This window comes from Bombus affinis, chromosome 10 (genome assembly GCF_024516045.1).
Source record: "Bombus affinis isolate iyBomAffi1 chromosome 10, iyBomAffi1.2, whole genome shotgun sequence".
Classification (NCBI taxonomy): domain Eukaryota; kingdom Metazoa; phylum Arthropoda; class Insecta; order Hymenoptera; family Apidae; genus Bombus; species Bombus affinis.
Window position 1 is genome coordinate 7,814,726 of NC_066353.1, and position 19,087 is coordinate 7,833,812.

Here is a 19,087-nt window from a genome sequence, read left to right on the forward strand (position 1 = left end):
GAAAGTTTTATACTTTTCTGACTCGTTCCTCTATGAATGGATATATTTTTCTCTACTTTCTCTATTTAAGTAGCAGATTATGAAACTGTTAATATTAGATACAATGGAAGGAAGCTCGTCGATTGGATTTTCTCCAAATTATTTAAATTGCAATCTAATTTCTTAAAACGCGAAACTGTCTTCGTTTCTTCTCATTTAAAAATATATTTTTATCGCTTTGCATAATTTCGTATAAATATTTAGTAATATTTGTAACAAATTAAACCATCGCGTAGAGTAGGTTTTATTCGAGTCCAAGCAAAGTTAAATGGTTTAGGATGCGAAGTAACATCATAACTAGTTCTAGATTTCGTTAAACGATCGAATATTAAAATAATATTAGTAATACACAGATTTTTCTCTATTTATCATCGCGCGTATATATAACACCTTATTCCACTAATATTGCTCTTTTCTTCGCGTCTGAGCTTATTTATCGATACACATAATACTCACGTAGTGTAATTAATAACAAAACAACGTAGTTAATCATTTAAATCTTTTAACATCGAATAAACAAGAAAAAATAATGAAAATTGTTCAATTTGCACGATTAACCAGAGTTCTGATCTCCGTTAAAATCTCCAAACTAATAACATATTAATATTATTTTCAGGAATTGAAAGGGCGACTTCAGGATAGGGAACAGAAGATAGAAGTTCTGGAGATCGAGAAGCAGACGATAAAGGAACAGCTGCAGAACAAGATGGATGAACTCGACAAACTGAAGAAAATGATAAAAAACGATATAGAGGATTCGAGCAAACGGGAGGACCTTATTCACGATCTGCAAGTTCGCGATGCAGAGATCGTGGAGAAGAATCATAAGATCGAGCAGTTGTCGAAGGAGCTGCAAGTGAAGACACAGAACCTACAGAAGCTGGTGAACACGGAGCTGTGGAGCAAGAACAAGGAGATCGCCAAGCTCCACAACCATATGACCGCCACTCACTGTCTCGAAAGGAGCCGAAACAAGTTAGACATGACGCAAGAAAGCGCTAGCACGCAGCTATCGACTCTGATCAAAGAGTTAAACGACATTGGTATCAAGGTAACGTTTACCAATGAGGTGATCCAACTGAACTACGTCGACGGGAACGAGACCATAGACGTAAAAACTATGACAGACTATGTACAGAAGCTGGTAGCCCAGAAAAATGAGTTGGAGAAGGAAGTCGATTACCTAAAGTGGTTGAAGCTAGTTTCGAAACCGGACATCGCCACGGAGATCGATGGATACGGTGATAATCAAACGGAGAGAGCCAAGAAATATTGCGAACTCATGCGTACACACTTGAAAGACTTGGTAAAGTTCATGAAAGAAATGTTAAAAAACGCTAACTACGCGGATACCATCGGTAACGACCATAAGAAGACCGTATTCGACGTTTTCATGAACTCGAAGATACTGTCTGACGATTTCGTCAATGCGCTCGAGGGAATGTCAACGAATGATTTAGCCATTAACACCGACGAAGCGAATGTAAAATCGCTGGACAATTCGGTGAAGAAAAGTCGATCTGACAACTTACTCAGCGCTACGAAGAATCAAGCGTCCACACAGTCAGATTCTGAGGCGTTTTCTGAACCTGATAGGACCGTTTCTATGGCTAGAATTGGATTACAAGAGACGCAACAGAAGTCTTTGAACCGGTCCAGATTTTCCAAGTATACCAAGACGTTCACCGATTCCGAAGACTCGTTGGAATATGTGCCTTATTATAAGTCGTATCAGAATGACCTGAACGATTCCGAAGCTAATTATCAGATACAAGAGCTTAAAGAAACAAACGCTTTACTGTACACGGAGCTCAGTGCTCTTAGGAACGAGTTCACTGCCAAAATTTCTTTCGATTGTGTAAGTATGACCCACGCAGTTTTATCAACCCTGTCGCGTATCATACCTAATTTTCGTATATTCTTTCCCTTTCCTATTTTATCATGTCTGCTTATTAGACATTTTGTAAAAATATATTTTAGAAGTCTTTAATACGATAGCAAAGTGGATGATCTTCTTTTTAAATGTACTTTCTTAATTTTCAGATATTCGACGAAAAAATATCGCCATTGATAATCAAATTGGAAAAGTCGCAAAAGTACTGCGAGAAACTGCAATCAGCTTTGGACAGAAGAGTACACGAAGTCCACACACTGAGGAAAGAAAGCAAACAAAATTGTACGCGTAGAGTGCAATTGGAAAAGAAACTAGCTGATCTGGAGGGCATGGCAACAGAAATGAATAAACAGAAGGCTGAACTAATCCATTACAAGGACAATGCCGAAAGAAAAGCTGCGGAAATGCTAATATCACTCAATAGGGAAAACGACACGGTAATAAATCATTCTTTTCTCAATTTTTACAATTTTAACTATTACGTGTATTCAATGGTATTTAAGACCAATTGAAAACATAGCTCTTTGAGAACTAATATTTTACCGATATTAGTTCTTATCGTTTAGTAATCATCTTTTCTGAATAATTACAGTTGAGGACACGAATCAAAAAATTGGAGGACGAACACGAATCTGCAAAGACGAGCATATCAACGTTGACGAAAGAACTGGACCATTTGACTCTTTCGCATAGTCAGATTCTCGTGGAGAATACAAAGCTAACGAACGATAAGTTACGTTTAGAGCAAGAAGTGAGGAAAACGGAGAGCAGATGTGACATGACTGTTCGTACCATGCATGATAAATTTAACAAAGAAGTAAGATAATCAATGTTTATGGTTCGACTTAATTAGAATCAAACCGTATTCAATCGTAATACCATTTTGTAATACCTGTGTACATTTACAGATATCAGATCTGAATCAAATCAATGAATCTCAAAGGGCGAGATTACAAGAATTGGAAGTGACTAATAAAGAGTTGCGAAGACACGTAGCAGTTTGTGAGGCGAGCGATTCAGCGCCAAGTTCTAGTGGCGTTTCTTCGATACCTACAGAGACTATGCTGAAACAAACTTGCGAAGATATCATGCAAGAATATCAAGCATATAACGTTAGTCGAATATTTTTATTAAGCGTATCTTTATTTTCTTATTTTGTTTTTTTAAACGGTTCATTCAAGGGAGAATTTATTGAAAGCTTGAATGCACTTGTAAGGATTGCGTGTTTCTAACGGATTACTATTGTTCAATAATCGATGCTTCAAAAGTTTCTTCTATTATATGGATTAAATGTGCAGTCAATCTAAAAGCGTAGTAGAAATTTTATAACGATTGATATTTGAATTATTTTCTGGGATTAATCGAAGATTATGCTAAATTATATTATTTTAGAATTCGCAGTACTGGCTACCTATAAGCTACTCAACGATTGGTGGGCGCAGTAAAACAAGCTGTTCGCCAGACCTAGGAATCGAAAGTGATGCGGCTGTTACAACTATGAGGCCATTACAAGATACTTTAAAAATCACCGAATCCATGACTAATCTATTGAGCGATGAAGATAATAACAATGATAATAGGCCAGTTCGAGAAGTCGATAGCGAAAGCCCTTTGCCGATAGAAGGTAACTTATTTTTATAAATTATAACAGCTGTTATAGAATTTTATTTATATTAAAATTAATTTTATTTCAATCATACATCCCTAATTCTCTGTTATATATTTCAATAAATAAAATTTACTATTTATTAGGCCTCGATGAAGTAGAAGCTTTGAAGCAAGAAAATGAAACGCTGAAAAGAAGATTAATGAAAACAAGAAGGGCATTGGAAGATACTTTCCAACATCTTTCGGCGTCGAATAAAAACAAGAAAAACGTCGAGAAAGCGATAACGAAACAATTACAAATTACTAAGAGCATATTGAAGAAAACAAGGACGTATGAAGAACCACTGGACAATTGAAACAATTAAAGAAACTACAGAAAAATATCATTCATTCGCCAGAAAATAGAAAACCAAATGAAAAGTCGTCGTTCGTTGTGGGTTTTTAAAGAACTGAAATTATCCTCAACATTTTTAATCGCGTTTTTACTATATTTCTGTATTTCATACGTTTTTCGATTCATATAAAAATTTCGAACAATCGTCGACGTACGAATTGTATTTGTACAAATGAACGAAAAACGGCGGCGACGGTTATTGTATTTTGTAAGGAAAAGTATTTTCGTATATTCGTGAAACATTGAACGAAAAAAAGGAAGATGTAAGAATTAATATAGAGAAAAGACGACGATAAGGAAAAAAGAAAGAAAGGAATCTTCGTGGAAAAAACGAAGCTGTATATGTAAGTTTTGTATATAATCGTGTATGTGTATTCGAATTCTTTTGTAGATTGTTTCTTCTCTTCGAAGGTTACTACAACCTTATCATCGAAACGAAAGCTGTCCATTTTACCGTATCTTCGAGTTCTCGACGTCCTGAAATTCGCGCGCGTGTACATATGAACACCGAGAAAGTCATTACACAGCATCTGTACATAATCTTCGCAAATAAAGTGCCATTGATATTTGAAAGGAAAAAGTGACGTTAAAGTTAGAAAAAAGATTGCTTCTTATTTCCAGTTCCAATTTATACTTTCATTTATATTTCCCTTCGTATCCTATGTTGTATTCTTGCATCCAATAAAAATTTTAAAAGACCATTTTCCATTTACTGTCGGATGTACATGTGATATGAGTAAAAGCAAACTAAGCAGACAATAAATTTTACTTACTTAAAATTGGAATAACATTTTTCCCGCTGTTCTGGACAGCAGAAATATTTTATAAATAGGGGCATGTTTTACATAAAAAATATCTTTAAATCTTATCCGTAATTCTCAACTGTCAAAGCTAGACAATAATTTACTAAATATTACGTTGTTTACATTCGTTAGAAAATATTTTAAAAAATGATAACGAGATATATGATAAAATAGAATAAAACAAATGAACTTGATGAAAGCTAACGTTACATAGAATGTCTGTAAAATTAATGTACAAAGAATAAATTTTACTTAAGCTCGTGTACGGATAAAAATGAAGAGTTTGAAAGTACACAGTACAACGTGATATAGATTACGATAGAATTTTTATTATCACTCGATGACTAGATAATAATATAAAGATCCGTAGTAACTCGTGTCGATGAAGTTATGAATTGCGCTAGTCATGCGAATCTTTTTTATTCATTTTTATGAAACCCGGTGAGGAGTGTGTGTGTTCGATTTTCATAACTGTACAACATTCAGTTCTTTTACCCGACGAAATATACCATATTTCCGTTTCAGCTCTCCTTTCAATTTCAGTTCATCGAATTTTCGCGGGTAAAATAATCGGGGCGACGTATATACAATTCTACAATGATATATTTTTTTTATCGCTCCTTCTCGGACGATGTGCGCTATGTTTCAAGTACTATATCGTTCGAATAATATGAGGCATATAGGAATATTTGAAAAATAAATTTACAAATCATGTCGTCATAAATCTTGAACAAATATACAGAAAAATTTTACGTTTGTTACGTAATTAATATTATGTATATATATATATATATATACATAATATTATGTATATATATATATATATATATATATATATATATATATATATATGCCTCATATTACTACATATACGAATGAAGTTAGCCATCAATCGGAGACTTACATCGATCAATTGAATCCGTTGCTTTTGATTATCGATCATCTATATATAAATCTAGGCATGCTGTCACGAATATGTATCTCGCGTGTACATACATATGTATACAATTTATACATAATCGCGCATATACATATACGCGTTGAGACAAGAGTACAATTGACATCGTTACGACTTTGATTATTTAACATTGTTACCGCTTTACAGACAGAACCTGGCAAATTGTGCATTTGTACGCTTTAGTCTAATATTTAAAAAAAGTATTAATGTAATTCATTTTCCATATCCACAAAATTTTTAAGTAAATTTACAGCTTGATCTGTGAAGCGTTAACCGCGTAAACGAACGTTCGTTCAAATGGAATCGATTGATCGAAATATCTCGCGACAGTGCCTTTCCGATGCTGTAAATCGATAAAAAGTGACGCAGAGCACGTCAAAGGTGTAATCTACTGACGCTCGGTTTCACCAACGATAAACAAACACGCAAAGTAAACTTTGATTCGGTATTCGATCAAATGGCGTCGTGTTTGTTTGTCGATTTCGTTTACGTTGGTGGAATCGAATGGCGATCATCTAATAAGTCGCGAAAAAGGGACTTACTTTCGAGCGACAATCATGGATGTTGATATTCGTTGCGTTGTCACGCTAAGAAACATCTTCGTTATGCTTCGCGATGTAGACTACACGATTGGTTTTATTTATGGATACATCGATCGTTGTATCCATAAGGGCAAGCCTCTCTCGACTTAACATAGTTCTTCACGATTCACCAGTCGCAAGTTAACCTTTTTGCAATAAATTACAACACAATTAATAATCCACACCTGGCTGTCGTTCGCTCGAAAATCACACTTTTTGAATCAATTTGAATAAGGCGTTCGGAAATCATGCAACGACGTTCGATCTAACGTGGACAATATTTCCACCTCGTCCTCGCTCGTTCGTTTCTTAAAGTGGACTGAGCGGTTCGCGGTAAGTAGAACGATTCTGATTGGTCGCGAAGCTAGCCAACTCTGTAGCACTAAATTCGTATGTACTTACAGTTTATGTATGTACTTTACATTACAAGAGCGCGACATTCGATATATATTCATTATGAAAAAAATGTAAATCGTTTGACCAATCGAAACTGATTTTACAATCCACGCTTCTCCGATCGAACATTCACGATTCCATGCTATGTCACAGCTTCGTTAACGAAAAATAACGGGCCAGTCTCGTGTAATTATCTTGCATTTATGAGAAAATCGACTTGTCGAGCGTGGATGGAAAAAATTCATTAGTGCTTCAGGGTTAACTTTTATTTCGAATTTCATTTGCGGACGGCGTCGCTTCCTTAGAGATCGCTGTACGCCTATCCTTCCCATCTTTCCTGCTTTCATTCTACCTCCCATTTTTCCTCCTTCCCTTACCGTAGTACAATAAAATCTAATCTGAACTATGTACAATAAACGACACTTGAAACTTCTAGCGTCACGTAAGCGCGGTATACCATAGAAACGTGTCCCGCGATGCTCACGAATGAAACGATATCTTTCGTCAAGTACGATCTCTATGAATCGCAGTTCGTTCTAGGGAATGTGTATACATTTCCTAGAACGAATCTCAGTTCTTTACGCGATACCTATTCTTGCAAATATTTTGATAATTTCGTTAAATATCAACATATATGCACATTGGAAAAAAAAGTTCGAAGTATCGTTCTTTCGAACGATATCGATTCCTTGTGAACAACCGGTCTCGCGACACGCCTAAACTACCCTCTAGTTTTTCTTTATTCGACGATTAAACTCCATAGTACCGGGAAACGAGGAACTTGTACATAAATATATTTAGATTAATCGTACCTATCGAATGCGTATCGTATACGCGCTCTAAATGTAACTTTATACGACAGCGACATATGGCATCATTCCGATGATGGGAACCCCGCCGGGACGGTGAAGTGTACGGTGTGGAATGACTCCTGTGGCTCGAGACTGTGCTCGATCGTCACACATATCCTGATCGAGTTCCGCTCTTATTAGATGGATCTCTTGGTGATACACCGAGAACACCGAGATCCTCTCGAGATCGAGACTCGCGAACGTAAGATCGTCGACGATCGACGAAAGTGGACAGGTTGATGATTCGATCGAAGGCTTAGTCTTTTGATTGAGTCTTGCCTTATGGATAAAGATCGTCAGGTAAACGCCTTGCGCCGATCCGTTCTTCCGAACGGTGCTTGGCAACGCGTCAGTTTGCCGGGTTATGTGGCGTAGTGGGAATGGTGGTGAGCGTGTGGAGGTGGTGGTTCGCCGAGCCATGAATCGGGCGAGGGTGGAAAGTCCGGGTAACCACCTCCACCGCCGCCTCCGCCGCCACCACCACCTCCGCTCGATTCGTTGCTCAAATCCGATGCCGGTCCTGGTACCATGCCACCTGTGCCTCCTGCAACATGCATCGTCCAATTTGTCCATTAACATTTTCGTCATTTTTATAACACCGTGGCTTGAAATTTAAACGAAGATGCGTTTAACGTTAATATAGACTGAAATTAATAAAACGTAAGCGTGAATCTATTAGGCCATATCGTAGAGAATATCTTTCGCGACCAATAAATGGAGAAATGAAATTAATAGTGACACGATCGAAACTTGATTTTCGCTCCTATTGTTTTTCTATATACGCAACGTATCTACTTATATATATATATATATATATATATATATTTTTTTTTTATATCGAAGAAAGATAGTGTCCTATAGATCTAGAATCTTTACACGATAGATAAACTAGATATTCTAACCGGAACTGGAAGATTACGATATGATATATAGAATGATCTTATAATATAGAAATGAGACGTTTACTTACCAAGGGTAGTGTAGACGGAGAGGCCAGCATCCGGTGGATATGGAAATTGAGGTGGTAAGGACGGTGATCTGGACGTTGAGAGATAAGGGGGAGTTGTTGCACCCAAATAACTACGTGGAGGTCCCCCGCCTGCCCCATTTCCACCCCCACCTGGACTCGCACCTTCACCATCTAATCCCATGTTCACCACTGTTCCGTAACTATCGTTACTCAAATCTAAATGTAAAGATAACATAAATTTCATTATTTTATTGTCCTGTAAAAGTTTGCTCCGAATATTAGAACAGATTATAACGCTGTAATTGATTAATGAGATAAAATTGCTACTTTTATTTTAAATTTGTAAAAGAATTTATGGAGTCATCATCATCTCCTTTGTTGTACGTATGTATGATTTGTTTGTAGCAAGAAATAAAATTATAGTCAAATTTTCTTATAAAATTTCTACATCGGAAATTTGTTATTTTTAATATAAAATTACAATTTTATACCGTACCAAAGACATTTTTCTCTTTATAGTAACGATATCAAGTATATATGATTCGAATAACTTTGTATTATATCTGTCAGGTGCAAGAAAGGCACTGGATAACGAAGCCGTTTAAAATTTAAACAATAGCTGAAGTTTATATGACTTTACGGCGTGTATGGTTAACGATCGGCATAAATTTCAGCATGGTCCGCAATCTTCCTGAAATCTCGGACACGGCGAACTAGCAGTTAGCCTCCACGAACTCCTGAATAATTGACGAGATCGTCTTCCCCTTTGCTAAACGCTCGAGTACACGAAAGCTTAGATGTAACCAATATTAAAGCGAAAGCAACAGAGCTAGAGAATAGGTAATTTTTTTGAAAGCTTCTGTATGGTTTTGCGTTTTTGACGATAAGTATCTCTTTACATACGCATGTATCTACTTATAACTTTTTTATATGATGTCTTTTTTACGTATAATTGACAAGTCAATAATATTTCCTAGCTACGCTTGTTCTTCGTCGTTTGACAAAATTGTAAATTTGTTGACTAAATCTATTCGCGAAAAAGATCGTAAGTGTACTAATTAGCGATATAATTATTTAAAATATTTATATAGACACTGGTTCCTTTCTTCTTAATACAGAAACCTATTTTTTATCCTTTGAAATTTTTGTTATTATACATTTTTAGCACAAAGAGTAGTGACTTTTAATAACGAAATCTCTTGAAATATACACATACGAGGGAATTCGATGATAGCGTACCATTGCTTGTAACATTTCCTCGTTTCGCGAATCGAAAGGAACGTCTGTGCATGCAGAGAGGAAGCTGCGTACATTTCGTGATATTGGAAGTACAAATAACCCGTCATGGGTCGCTTTTCAATACCTATTTCTAATAACGCAGCGCAATTTTGCACTACGAAACTGCCAAGGATTTTATCTCGTGCAGAAATCACGAACATCTACTATCATTTTTACGTTCGTGTACAACGATAAGGAAGATAAATTATGTAGTCGTAATTAAATAATAGAAATTTATCAATAATCGATCTACGCTATAATCTACCTCAACCTTAATCAAACGCTAATCTGCAACGTGTGTGCCTATATCTAAAGGTAATTTTTCTATTATATTTTATTACCTGTATCTTAAATAATACAACAACAATAATAAAACAATAATAATAAAATTTATAGTATCGATTCAGAAGCAGTCGAAGCGAAAGTTTAAGTAGAAGCGATAAGGAAATTGGTCACAATGATATATTAAGCGTGATTAATCGTAAGTACGTACCATGGTGACCAAAGGTGGAGTCTAAGTCGACCTTAAGCTCGTCCTTATCAAGAAGCTTATCGTGCCTAGGTGAATGTCCACCTGCACCCGTGCCTTTCATACTTCGAAAATACTGAGACCATCTTGTTCTACCCGCGTCTTTCTTCAGTCTCTTCTCTTTTGCTCTCCTGGAAAAAGAGAAAAGGAATACGCATCTCCATTCTTGAACAAGTACGAAAGCGACGAACGTTTAACTTTTACGTGTAACCTTGGCTTAGGATCTTTTAGAAACTACTTAGGTAGACTATTACAATACCGTATCCGGTGTAAATAAACCCGCAAATGAGACGTATTTTTTTAATTACAGTACATTTCAGTTTGGAGGGTTGGAATTACAAATAAAGTTCAAAGTAAATTCTGTTAAATTATAATACTTGTACCTTGGTTGAATTCGAACGATGATCCGTAGTACGAGATTTACTCGATATCACAAGGCAAATATCTATTAATATGTATACAAAACAAAAATAAGTGATACTGCGATAACATTTTTATATACTAAACGAATAAGTGACGCAGGAAAACCCACTTCAATTTCACGGAAGAGAGCCTTAAGAGAGTGACTCTACAGAGTTAAAGTATTCCACACGTGTTAATTTTTAAGATTTTTACGGCATTTTATCGGCGGTCATTGATGACATAAATTGCGATAATAATACTTTGTACCGAGATTGTCACAGTTCTCCCCGTTTTCAACACGAAGCCATAGGATTATGGTATACGATCGATAAAGTAATTTTTCTTAAGTTATGTGCAACGTTGTACACAACGATGTTGTCGATAGAGATAACAAGAAGTCGAATTGGAAGAAAAATCTTAGATTAGTGCGATAACTGACGATCCATGTCTGCCATAGATATATTATGAATAATGTTGCTGTTTTTTGAAAAGTCGATAAATAATTCAATTATTCGAATAATTTATAATCTTCAGTTTCAAGTAGCGATTTTAATAATAACTTACAAACACTTATGTCGTAGACGGTTTTTAAAAGTGCGATAAAAATCAACTTAATACGACATTTCAATTATAGCTACAAACTACGATATGTACGTACTTAGTTACTATACGGATAAGTACCATTTTCATAATTTACGTACAGATCAAAACATTGCTCGAAAGTTTATGTGTCCCTCTACCCTCGTTATTTTCTTTTAATTTGAGTTTCATTTTTATTTAAGTATCTTTTTAAAGAAATATTACGACTTTAGAAAACTATATTTAAACGATTAAAAAATTAGCCATAATCGTGTAGCAGGTATACCTTATACTACACAGTGTGTCGCAAAAAAGGATAAGTCGAAAATACAGAATAGAATTTTTCCAAATGGGACTTTGTTTTCGAAAAAATTGATCTTCGACGTTCTTCTGGGACGCGTGTACTTAACTGTATCGTGATCGGGCGGATCTATTATGTCTGTCCTTCGTAAATAGCATTAATATCACTAGTTGATTTCTTATCAGGCTTTGTGCAAAATAAGCCGTCGACTATAATAAGGCAAGTAGTTTTTAAGATGTACCTTACTAATGCACGGATAAATCTATTATGCAGCATTTTTAATATATTTTATATCTTTGATTCTTCGAACTTTTAACTACCGAAGGAGAATATTCAAAATTGATCTTCTCGAAAACGATACCTTATATCTATGAACAAATTTTATTCTACTTTTTCGCGTAGAATCACTCCCTTTCTGCTTTTGTCGTAATTACTACGATACCCTATGTTTCTTTATACTCGCAAGAAATATTCTGCTGTACAGAATCGGAAATTGTCAATTCTCAAACGAATACTTAATTATTAGAGAATTGAACTTGAATTTTGTTAAATACATCGATGTACATACGTACCTGTTTTGGAACCAAACTTGAACCACGCGCATGTCGAGTCCTGTATCCTGAGAAAGTTGCTCTCGCACGTGTCTCGCTGGCTTAGGACTGGTATTGTACGCTAATTTTAAAGTTTCCAACTGCTTCGCTGTGATCGTGGTCCTTGGCCTTTTGTTTGGTTGGTCACCGTCTATACTTCCTCCGTCTGCCAATTCTATGATACGAAAGAATCGATAATAGACATAAGTCGTTTAAACGTCTGAAAGTAACTGTGTTCGCGCAATCTCAGGATCGTAGAATAAAAGAAAATTACTGGGTTGTAAAATAACAAAAATATATGGAAGCAAGTACAACGTACATATACGTTACCTTTTGCCTTCGCCTGCTCGTAGTCAGGTTTACAAACGAGCTTTCTATCTTCCATGAGGTAGAACTCGTCCCCAGTGTCCAACTGTCGAGAGCAAAGGGCGCACGAGAAACAAGTTAGATGGTAGATCAATTCTTGCGCCCTACGCACGACTTGCGACGGTGCCAATCCTTGGCCGCAGCCCGCGCATTTCGTCCCAAAACGCCTGCCATACCAACAACATACAACATTTTCACATTACGTTCGCGTATTAATTGCAGCAACATCTCGTTCGATCAAGGTTGCACCGCCTTAAAAAACAGGGAATATTAGGTATAACCGTTCGAAGATATTTCATAAAAATACGAATGTAGAGACGGTCAGGAACCATTTCATACCTGGCTGAATTAGCGAGAAAGACGATCGACTGTTTTTTGACGTTCTATTAATCGGAATCTGATTCCCAGTTTTCTTTGTCACCACGAATCAATGACACGAGACCAAATATACGGGTTGCTTAGAACGACGACAATGACGCGACGCAAACAACGCAGCCGCACAAATATCATCCCTTGGCGTAACAACAACGTTCTTCCTAGGAAAGTCGAAAAGGTACTTTTGCGCTTAACCATTATCCTTACTCTTTTGGCTTCGCTGCGCGTGGATGTATGTTGCGTTTCCTTTCCAAAATGAAGATTAAGATCGAAAAGTCAGCGTTTTTAATACGTGGGAAGTCGATAGTCGAAAGGATATTAGAACAGAATCAAGTGCAGTTGAAAGAGACGAATTTTCATAGTCGAATAATCGCGTGAACGTCGTTATTGGTCAGTTTGAAGGAAATAAAAAAATTGTTCGTGCGAGTACCAGTATGTTCGATTTTCATCTCTTTGCCGCACTGTATAATTACGAAAAGACCTGCGTCGTGTTTTGTGAGGAAATCGGGAAACTTCGATAGTACATCGAGCAGGCGGATAATTCTGAATTTGAAATATATAAGCAACAGGTCCATTCAGGTTCTCGGTCGAGATATAAACTGAAATACCGATATTATAAAATGTCACGAGGGCCCTATGATCGCCTGACCTATCCGGTTTAGACCTTTCCCTTTATCATTGCATGCCATTAAGTTAAGTAATTTAAACGAGTAGCCCGATGCACGTAAGTAGTTGATTAACGAAACTACTGTATCAGCTGCTGTATTAATACTTAAGATAGAACAATCTTGCTGTTAATGAAACGCTTCTCCGCGTTTATAGAGACGCCAGGTTATTCCGAATAATAGAATTATCATTAGAATTTGTCCATGTTAAACGCAATTACACGAAATATCAAGTAAATAACGAAACATAATTAGAGTAGTTTGAGCACGATTGATTATTTATGTCGTGTTACAGTTTATATATCGATACGTACATTTTTTATATCTGCAAAAGGGAGACAAAGCAATCCACGGAGTATTTACCTTTGTACTTATTGTTAGAACGATACTTTTGACAATTTTGACAAAGTCTGTCGATTCGATCAATAAATTACGTATATAAACAGTAGGAGATTGTCGAAGTCTGCTACGAATGAACGTTGCTACGCTCTTAAAACGTTGATCTTTCAATTTTACTTTTATCTCAGCAAACATTTATTTCATGGGAAGAACAGGATCTTAATGATTCCCTTGGCATAAAATCGGAACGAGATATCACACGTGTTGGTAATTATTCGCGAGTAAGTTAAAAGTAACTGAAAGAACGGAGCAAAGTTAAATAGAATTTAAATTTTAGAATTAAATGAATAATACTTTTAATAATATTTCCGGAGATTCCTACTTTGTTTCCCTTTGATACGAGTTCTATAACTTTTTTCAAATTTACTTTTCTTTACGCTCCTTCAACATAAACACATCTATACATTCGGACAAAATAATGTACACGTTCGAGATTAATCACAAAGCTTGCATCGACGTTACGTACAACGAATAAGTGCATCGTCAAACTCGAACGTTGCTCGTAACGCGTTTGAATGCACGAGCGAGTTTACCAGTTTTCCTGAAAATTCCTGAACCCTAGGAAAAGTGGAATACCACCGAGAAGGGTAGAACGAAGGGGAAAGAGGGTAAGTTCCTTCGATTTGGCTCGCAGGAGAAGAAAGATGGCGTCTCGTCCTAGCGAAGGTGTGGGTAGATGAGAAAAGGCACTCGTTTCTGACACAATCGATATCGGTTGCTGGATATATATGCCCGTTTGATCCAACTTGTTTCTCATTTTTCTATCAGGTACATCCATTTTTTTTTTTACTATCTACCGAGAATAATGCGGACTTTCGGTTCCGCAGGTGCAATTTTTGCAAGCGATAAGTAACAGTTGATAAGCGTTTTATACCTTTTCGCTATCTGTTTAGATAATATCTTAAAAAAATATTGCACTACAGCTCGCCGATACAATTACGTAATAATTTACCGTACGTAGATCACCCGATGGTTCACACGCTTATAACACGCAATAGTAAAATATGTTAAATAAACGAGAGTCTTGTCATGCGTATAATGTAGAATACGTGCACGGGTATACGGGTAAAGCGTCCTGTTTCCTTTGGAGAATAGCGAAAAATTCTTTTAGCGGCTATATATGTATACAGGTGTATCGCGTATCTTGCTATTTTATTTTGGCAAATTTTACGTAAGAAATACATGGAAGGAAAAATATTTAAAATAATCTTTATTATTATAGCTTAGTTTTACCATTTATACTATGGATCGTCGTAAACGTGTAAATAGGTTGGTAGATTAACAGCATTGTTAATATATCATATAAACAGGTTTGTAGCGACTAGCTGGTAATGTATGGCCGCTTGTTAGTTCGACAAATATACCTAGCTTACGTTTTATTAATCGAACGTTTGTCACAACGAGAACAGACATAATATATGTAGGTCAAAATATATTATACCGTGTGTTAAAATAGGGTTATTTGCATCTTATAAGCTACAAACACGCACACATATATTTTTAACATTTTCTTATATCGCGTATACGTATCTATATAAGGGACTGGAGGTAAAATTGATCCAAGTACCAGTATCTGTGTGTATTTTTATCAACGAATGAGATACCGATTATAAATTATATCCCGAGTTTTACTGCAAATGTGTAAAATAATTTTCGATCGCGTGCTTTAATAAAATTCAGGGGAGTCTGGAAAATTTCGAAATTGACGATCCTTTGAATATAAATTCTGTTGGTAGAAAAGTGGGAGCGACAGGTAGAGCGTGATAAAAATAATTGTTGGTACTTACTTGAAGAAGTCGTCCTTGCAAAAGACATGACCGTTTCTTGCGAAACATTTATCAGTCAATCTTGCACCACAATCCCGGCACGTGAGGCACCTTGCATGCCAACACCTTTCCAGAACTCTCAGAACGTATTTGTCCAAAATCGCTTCCTGACAGCCTCCGCATTTTGGTATCGAAGCTGTAACATTCGACGGAAGATCGTTTAATACTCGAAGACGTCGTTAGAAGTATCTGTCAGAAACGCGAGGAGTTGGAACTCGCAGGTACAGGTTGGATTCTGTAACTTCAACTATACGTTCTATAATATAATCTTAACTACAAGATCTTTAAATAAATTGCGATTATTTATTAGCTTCAGAATTGAAATCGTAATAAATTAAAGTCGAAAGAAGATAGAAGTCTAAAGTTTCAGATTTAGTCAAGCTATATTACGAGAGCGATATTGAGAAGAAGAGGAAACAGGTTATTGAAATATCATAATTGAAACAGCACCATACAATATAATATAAGTTTTCGTAAATAATAACGTACCACTGACTATATACTTTAACTCGAAGTTAAGTTATCACTAACTTAACTATATCTTTATTTACGATTTAACTTAACTATAATACAAATTACGCATACAATATCTATATCGTTTTTCTGTACGGGCAATGGTCTTCTCTAACGCGAAGATGATACCGTGACAATCATTGTTACGATGATTTTAAGAACGAGCTATTGTGGTCGTATAATGCAGGGCTTTGTGATTTATACGTAATAACTATATCATAATCTTAAAATCAACTCTGTATTACGCAAATGAAATCTTTACAAATCTTTGAATTACAATCATGTACGTAATTTCTATCATCCGATCTTGGTTCGTATAACACAACGATCGAAAGTTCAGTTCCAGATTCGGTGAATCTTTCCAAATTCAACTACACGCTAATTTTTCTCTTCTACGAGAATCTTATTTCTCGATCAAGCAATTGCACGATTTCAAATTACTCGGTTCTCTGCTTTGGTTCACGTATGGAACCATCGTAAGTACGCCGAATATCTGAATTCTTCGGCAACGTCTCCTCGCTTCTCCATACACTTGTTAGTCACATCGGCATCGGCACTTAACCGCTACGATATTACGTGTCAATACATAAACTTTTATCTGGGTACGCGAGTCATGGAAACGGAACTCGATCGATTAAAAACCGACGTTCCTCACTTACAATAGAGGATTTCAGGAAGATTGGCCGGCAAATCGAGTTCCACGGCCGGTTGATCCAGAGGGTGCATCTCGTGGTGAGGAGCGCCGTCGAAGCTGGCGACGTTCGCGACGTTTCCGGTGCTACTACCGTTCCGCCGGACGTTTTGTGACTCCGGGCTATCGCGTGGCGGTGTCAAGACATCTTGACGAGCGCGCCGATACATCCCTTCCAGAGGTGAAGCCTCACGGCCCAGCATTTCCAGACTTATCATAGTCATAATTGCGTTTTTCGATCGAATTTACGCAGTCTATTCCTTCGTCGTTTTGAACGTTTCGGCAATTATTTTCTCCTTCCAATAGAATTTTGACAATCGTCGATCACGATATTTAACGAACCCCGATATTTCAGATATCGCGATAAATTACTTCACGGTACGATAAATATCGTTTTATTAGGATTTGTTCCTTTGGTTTATGAAATTGTATTTTCATTGGATTCAATATTCTGTTCCATTGGTTCGACGTGGACCAGGTAGGCACGAAATTAGGTTTCAAGCTTCGTTCTTCGCAAGGATGCTTCGCGATGAGTTTTACTCGACGCTTGTCCTGTGATCGTTCGCAAACTTTTATCATCTATGTTCTTTTCTTTCTTACGTTACCTGGTTTCACCCAGGCATTTATTTATTTCATTCGCATTTACGTTACCGCCACCTAAATAGGACACCCGTCTCGCGATCATCCTTTACTATTCTTCGTTATGTCTATTTATATTCCTCCTTTCTTTACGCCGTGCGCTTTTACATATTCATTTATTCCTTCTCTTCGCATTTTTATCTTCCGTTTCTTTTAATTTCGTTCAAGTACCTACTTGTATTCCTTCGTTTCCGATCGAAGCATTGGGTAGATAGCGAGCAATATCAAAGTATTAAGTTCTACTCAACACCGCGCCAAGCGTTCATTTCTAGACAACACGGTGCAATTAATTCCAACTCGATGATCTCGTCGAATGTCGAGCGGCACGCGTCTTTGTCGACTGTCCATCGATTAATTCACTTTCACTTTCGCCAAAGAACAAGCAGTTCCAAGCTCTCTACCTTGTTCTTGGCGATAAACATTCTTAGAAAGAGCGTCCGAGTTTATCGAACCGTTTAACGTCGATTCGGCCGGACCATTTTTATGCCATGCCATTCCTTCGGAACGATGCACAGATATCCGACGTTGTTGGCGGAACAAGAACAAGGTAACGGCGATAGACTATCCGCACTGCCTATCAGTCCATCGAACCATCGTCGTTGTCGGAGATAACGAGAATAATGGAAATTCGTTTGCAACGGCGATACGAGCAACGTCGGTGAAACAGGATCGCGACACAGAGAGTAGCGAAGGAGCGATCGACGCGATCGGTGTGAGAGTACGCGAACGACTGTTCGAACGATGTTGCAGCTGCTCGTGCGCACGTGACACTCGTGGGTGTGGTGGTTTTATGGTGGGGCATGGGAGAAAGCTATTGGGTGTGGCTCGCACCCACGCTTCTGACGCTGTGTCGCCGATTGGCGAGAAGATCGACCGCCTCCAATATGGCGATCATCGTACCGCGAAACGTCTTCCGAGGGAGCGACGCGACGCTCTTCCAACTTCTTGCTACTCGCTTGGGTGCCGATGATGCGCCGTTGACACCGCGATGATGCGCTGCGAGGACGACAGTGAAGCTTCTAGAAACCTGCACGGGATCTATCTTTGCCTGGCCATGTGTAAACTTGACGCTTTTCGAAGATCGCTTCGGACCAGGAATACGGAGGAGGAGCGCGTCTCTTCGTATCGAGCGATCACACTCGCGGAACAGACTCGAGAGAGGATTTACTCTCGAACGAGTTATACGCGTAGCGTGGTTCGCAGTTGGACCGAATCGATGGTAAGAATCGTTCGAGCGACACGGACTCGGGAACAGACAGAAGTTTATGCGACTGTTGAAAGACGCGCGACGCGTGATTACTACGACAAAGAATACGTTTCTTCCTTGTTCGTTGGTTGAAGCTGGATCGTAGGCGGATCTTTCAATGCCGCGCGGTTAAATACACGCGGAAGGTCGGTATTCGCCAACGTGCAACGCTGAAATTCATCAAAGACGGCCGA

General features: G+C 37.5%; 2 protein-coding genes across 10 annotated transcripts in view; one reads left to right on the top strand and one right to left on the bottom strand.

The window, feature by feature from the left end:
• The window catches only part of LOC126921157 (centrosomin), a 38,259-nt gene extending 33,744 nt beyond the window's left edge, over positions 1-4,515 (top strand). For all 5 annotated transcript variants that reach the window (XM_050732441.1, XM_050732444.1, XM_050732439.1 and 2 more), the window contains 6 exons: positions 656-1,897; positions 2,083-2,370; positions 2,526-2,750; positions 2,842-3,045; positions 3,326-3,557; positions 3,686-4,515. In XM_050732441.1, coding sequence (XP_050588398.1) covers positions 656-1,897; positions 2,083-2,370; positions 2,526-2,750; positions 2,842-3,045; positions 3,326-3,557; positions 3,686-3,897 — 2,403 coding nt within the window. In that variant the 3' untranslated portion in view covers positions 3,898-4,515. The remainder of the gene's footprint in view (positions 1-655; positions 1,898-2,082; positions 2,371-2,525; positions 2,751-2,841; positions 3,046-3,325; positions 3,558-3,685) is intronic.
• The window catches only part of LOC126921169 (LIM/homeobox protein Lhx3), an 89,025-nt gene that overhangs the window by 25,596 nt on the left and 44,342 nt on the right, over positions 1-19,087 (bottom strand). For 2 of the 5 annotated variants that reach the window (XM_050732483.1, XM_050732481.1), the window contains 6 exons: positions 15,766-15,940; positions 12,504-12,706; positions 12,156-12,348; positions 10,266-10,432; positions 8,495-8,710; positions 5,048-8,068 (listed from right to left, as the gene is read on the bottom strand). In XM_050732483.1, coding sequence (XP_050588440.1) covers positions 7,887-8,068; positions 8,495-8,710; positions 10,266-10,432; positions 12,156-12,348; positions 12,504-12,706; positions 15,766-15,940 — 1,136 coding nt within the window. In that variant the 3' untranslated portion in view covers positions 5,048-7,886. Of the gene's footprint in view, positions 1-5,047; positions 8,069-8,494; positions 8,711-10,265; positions 10,433-12,155; positions 12,349-12,503; positions 12,707-15,765; positions 15,941-16,976; positions 18,463-19,087 lie in introns of those variants that run through there. The other 3 variants (XR_007712250.1, XM_050732484.1, XR_007712251.1) reach the window with 3 other exon arrangements.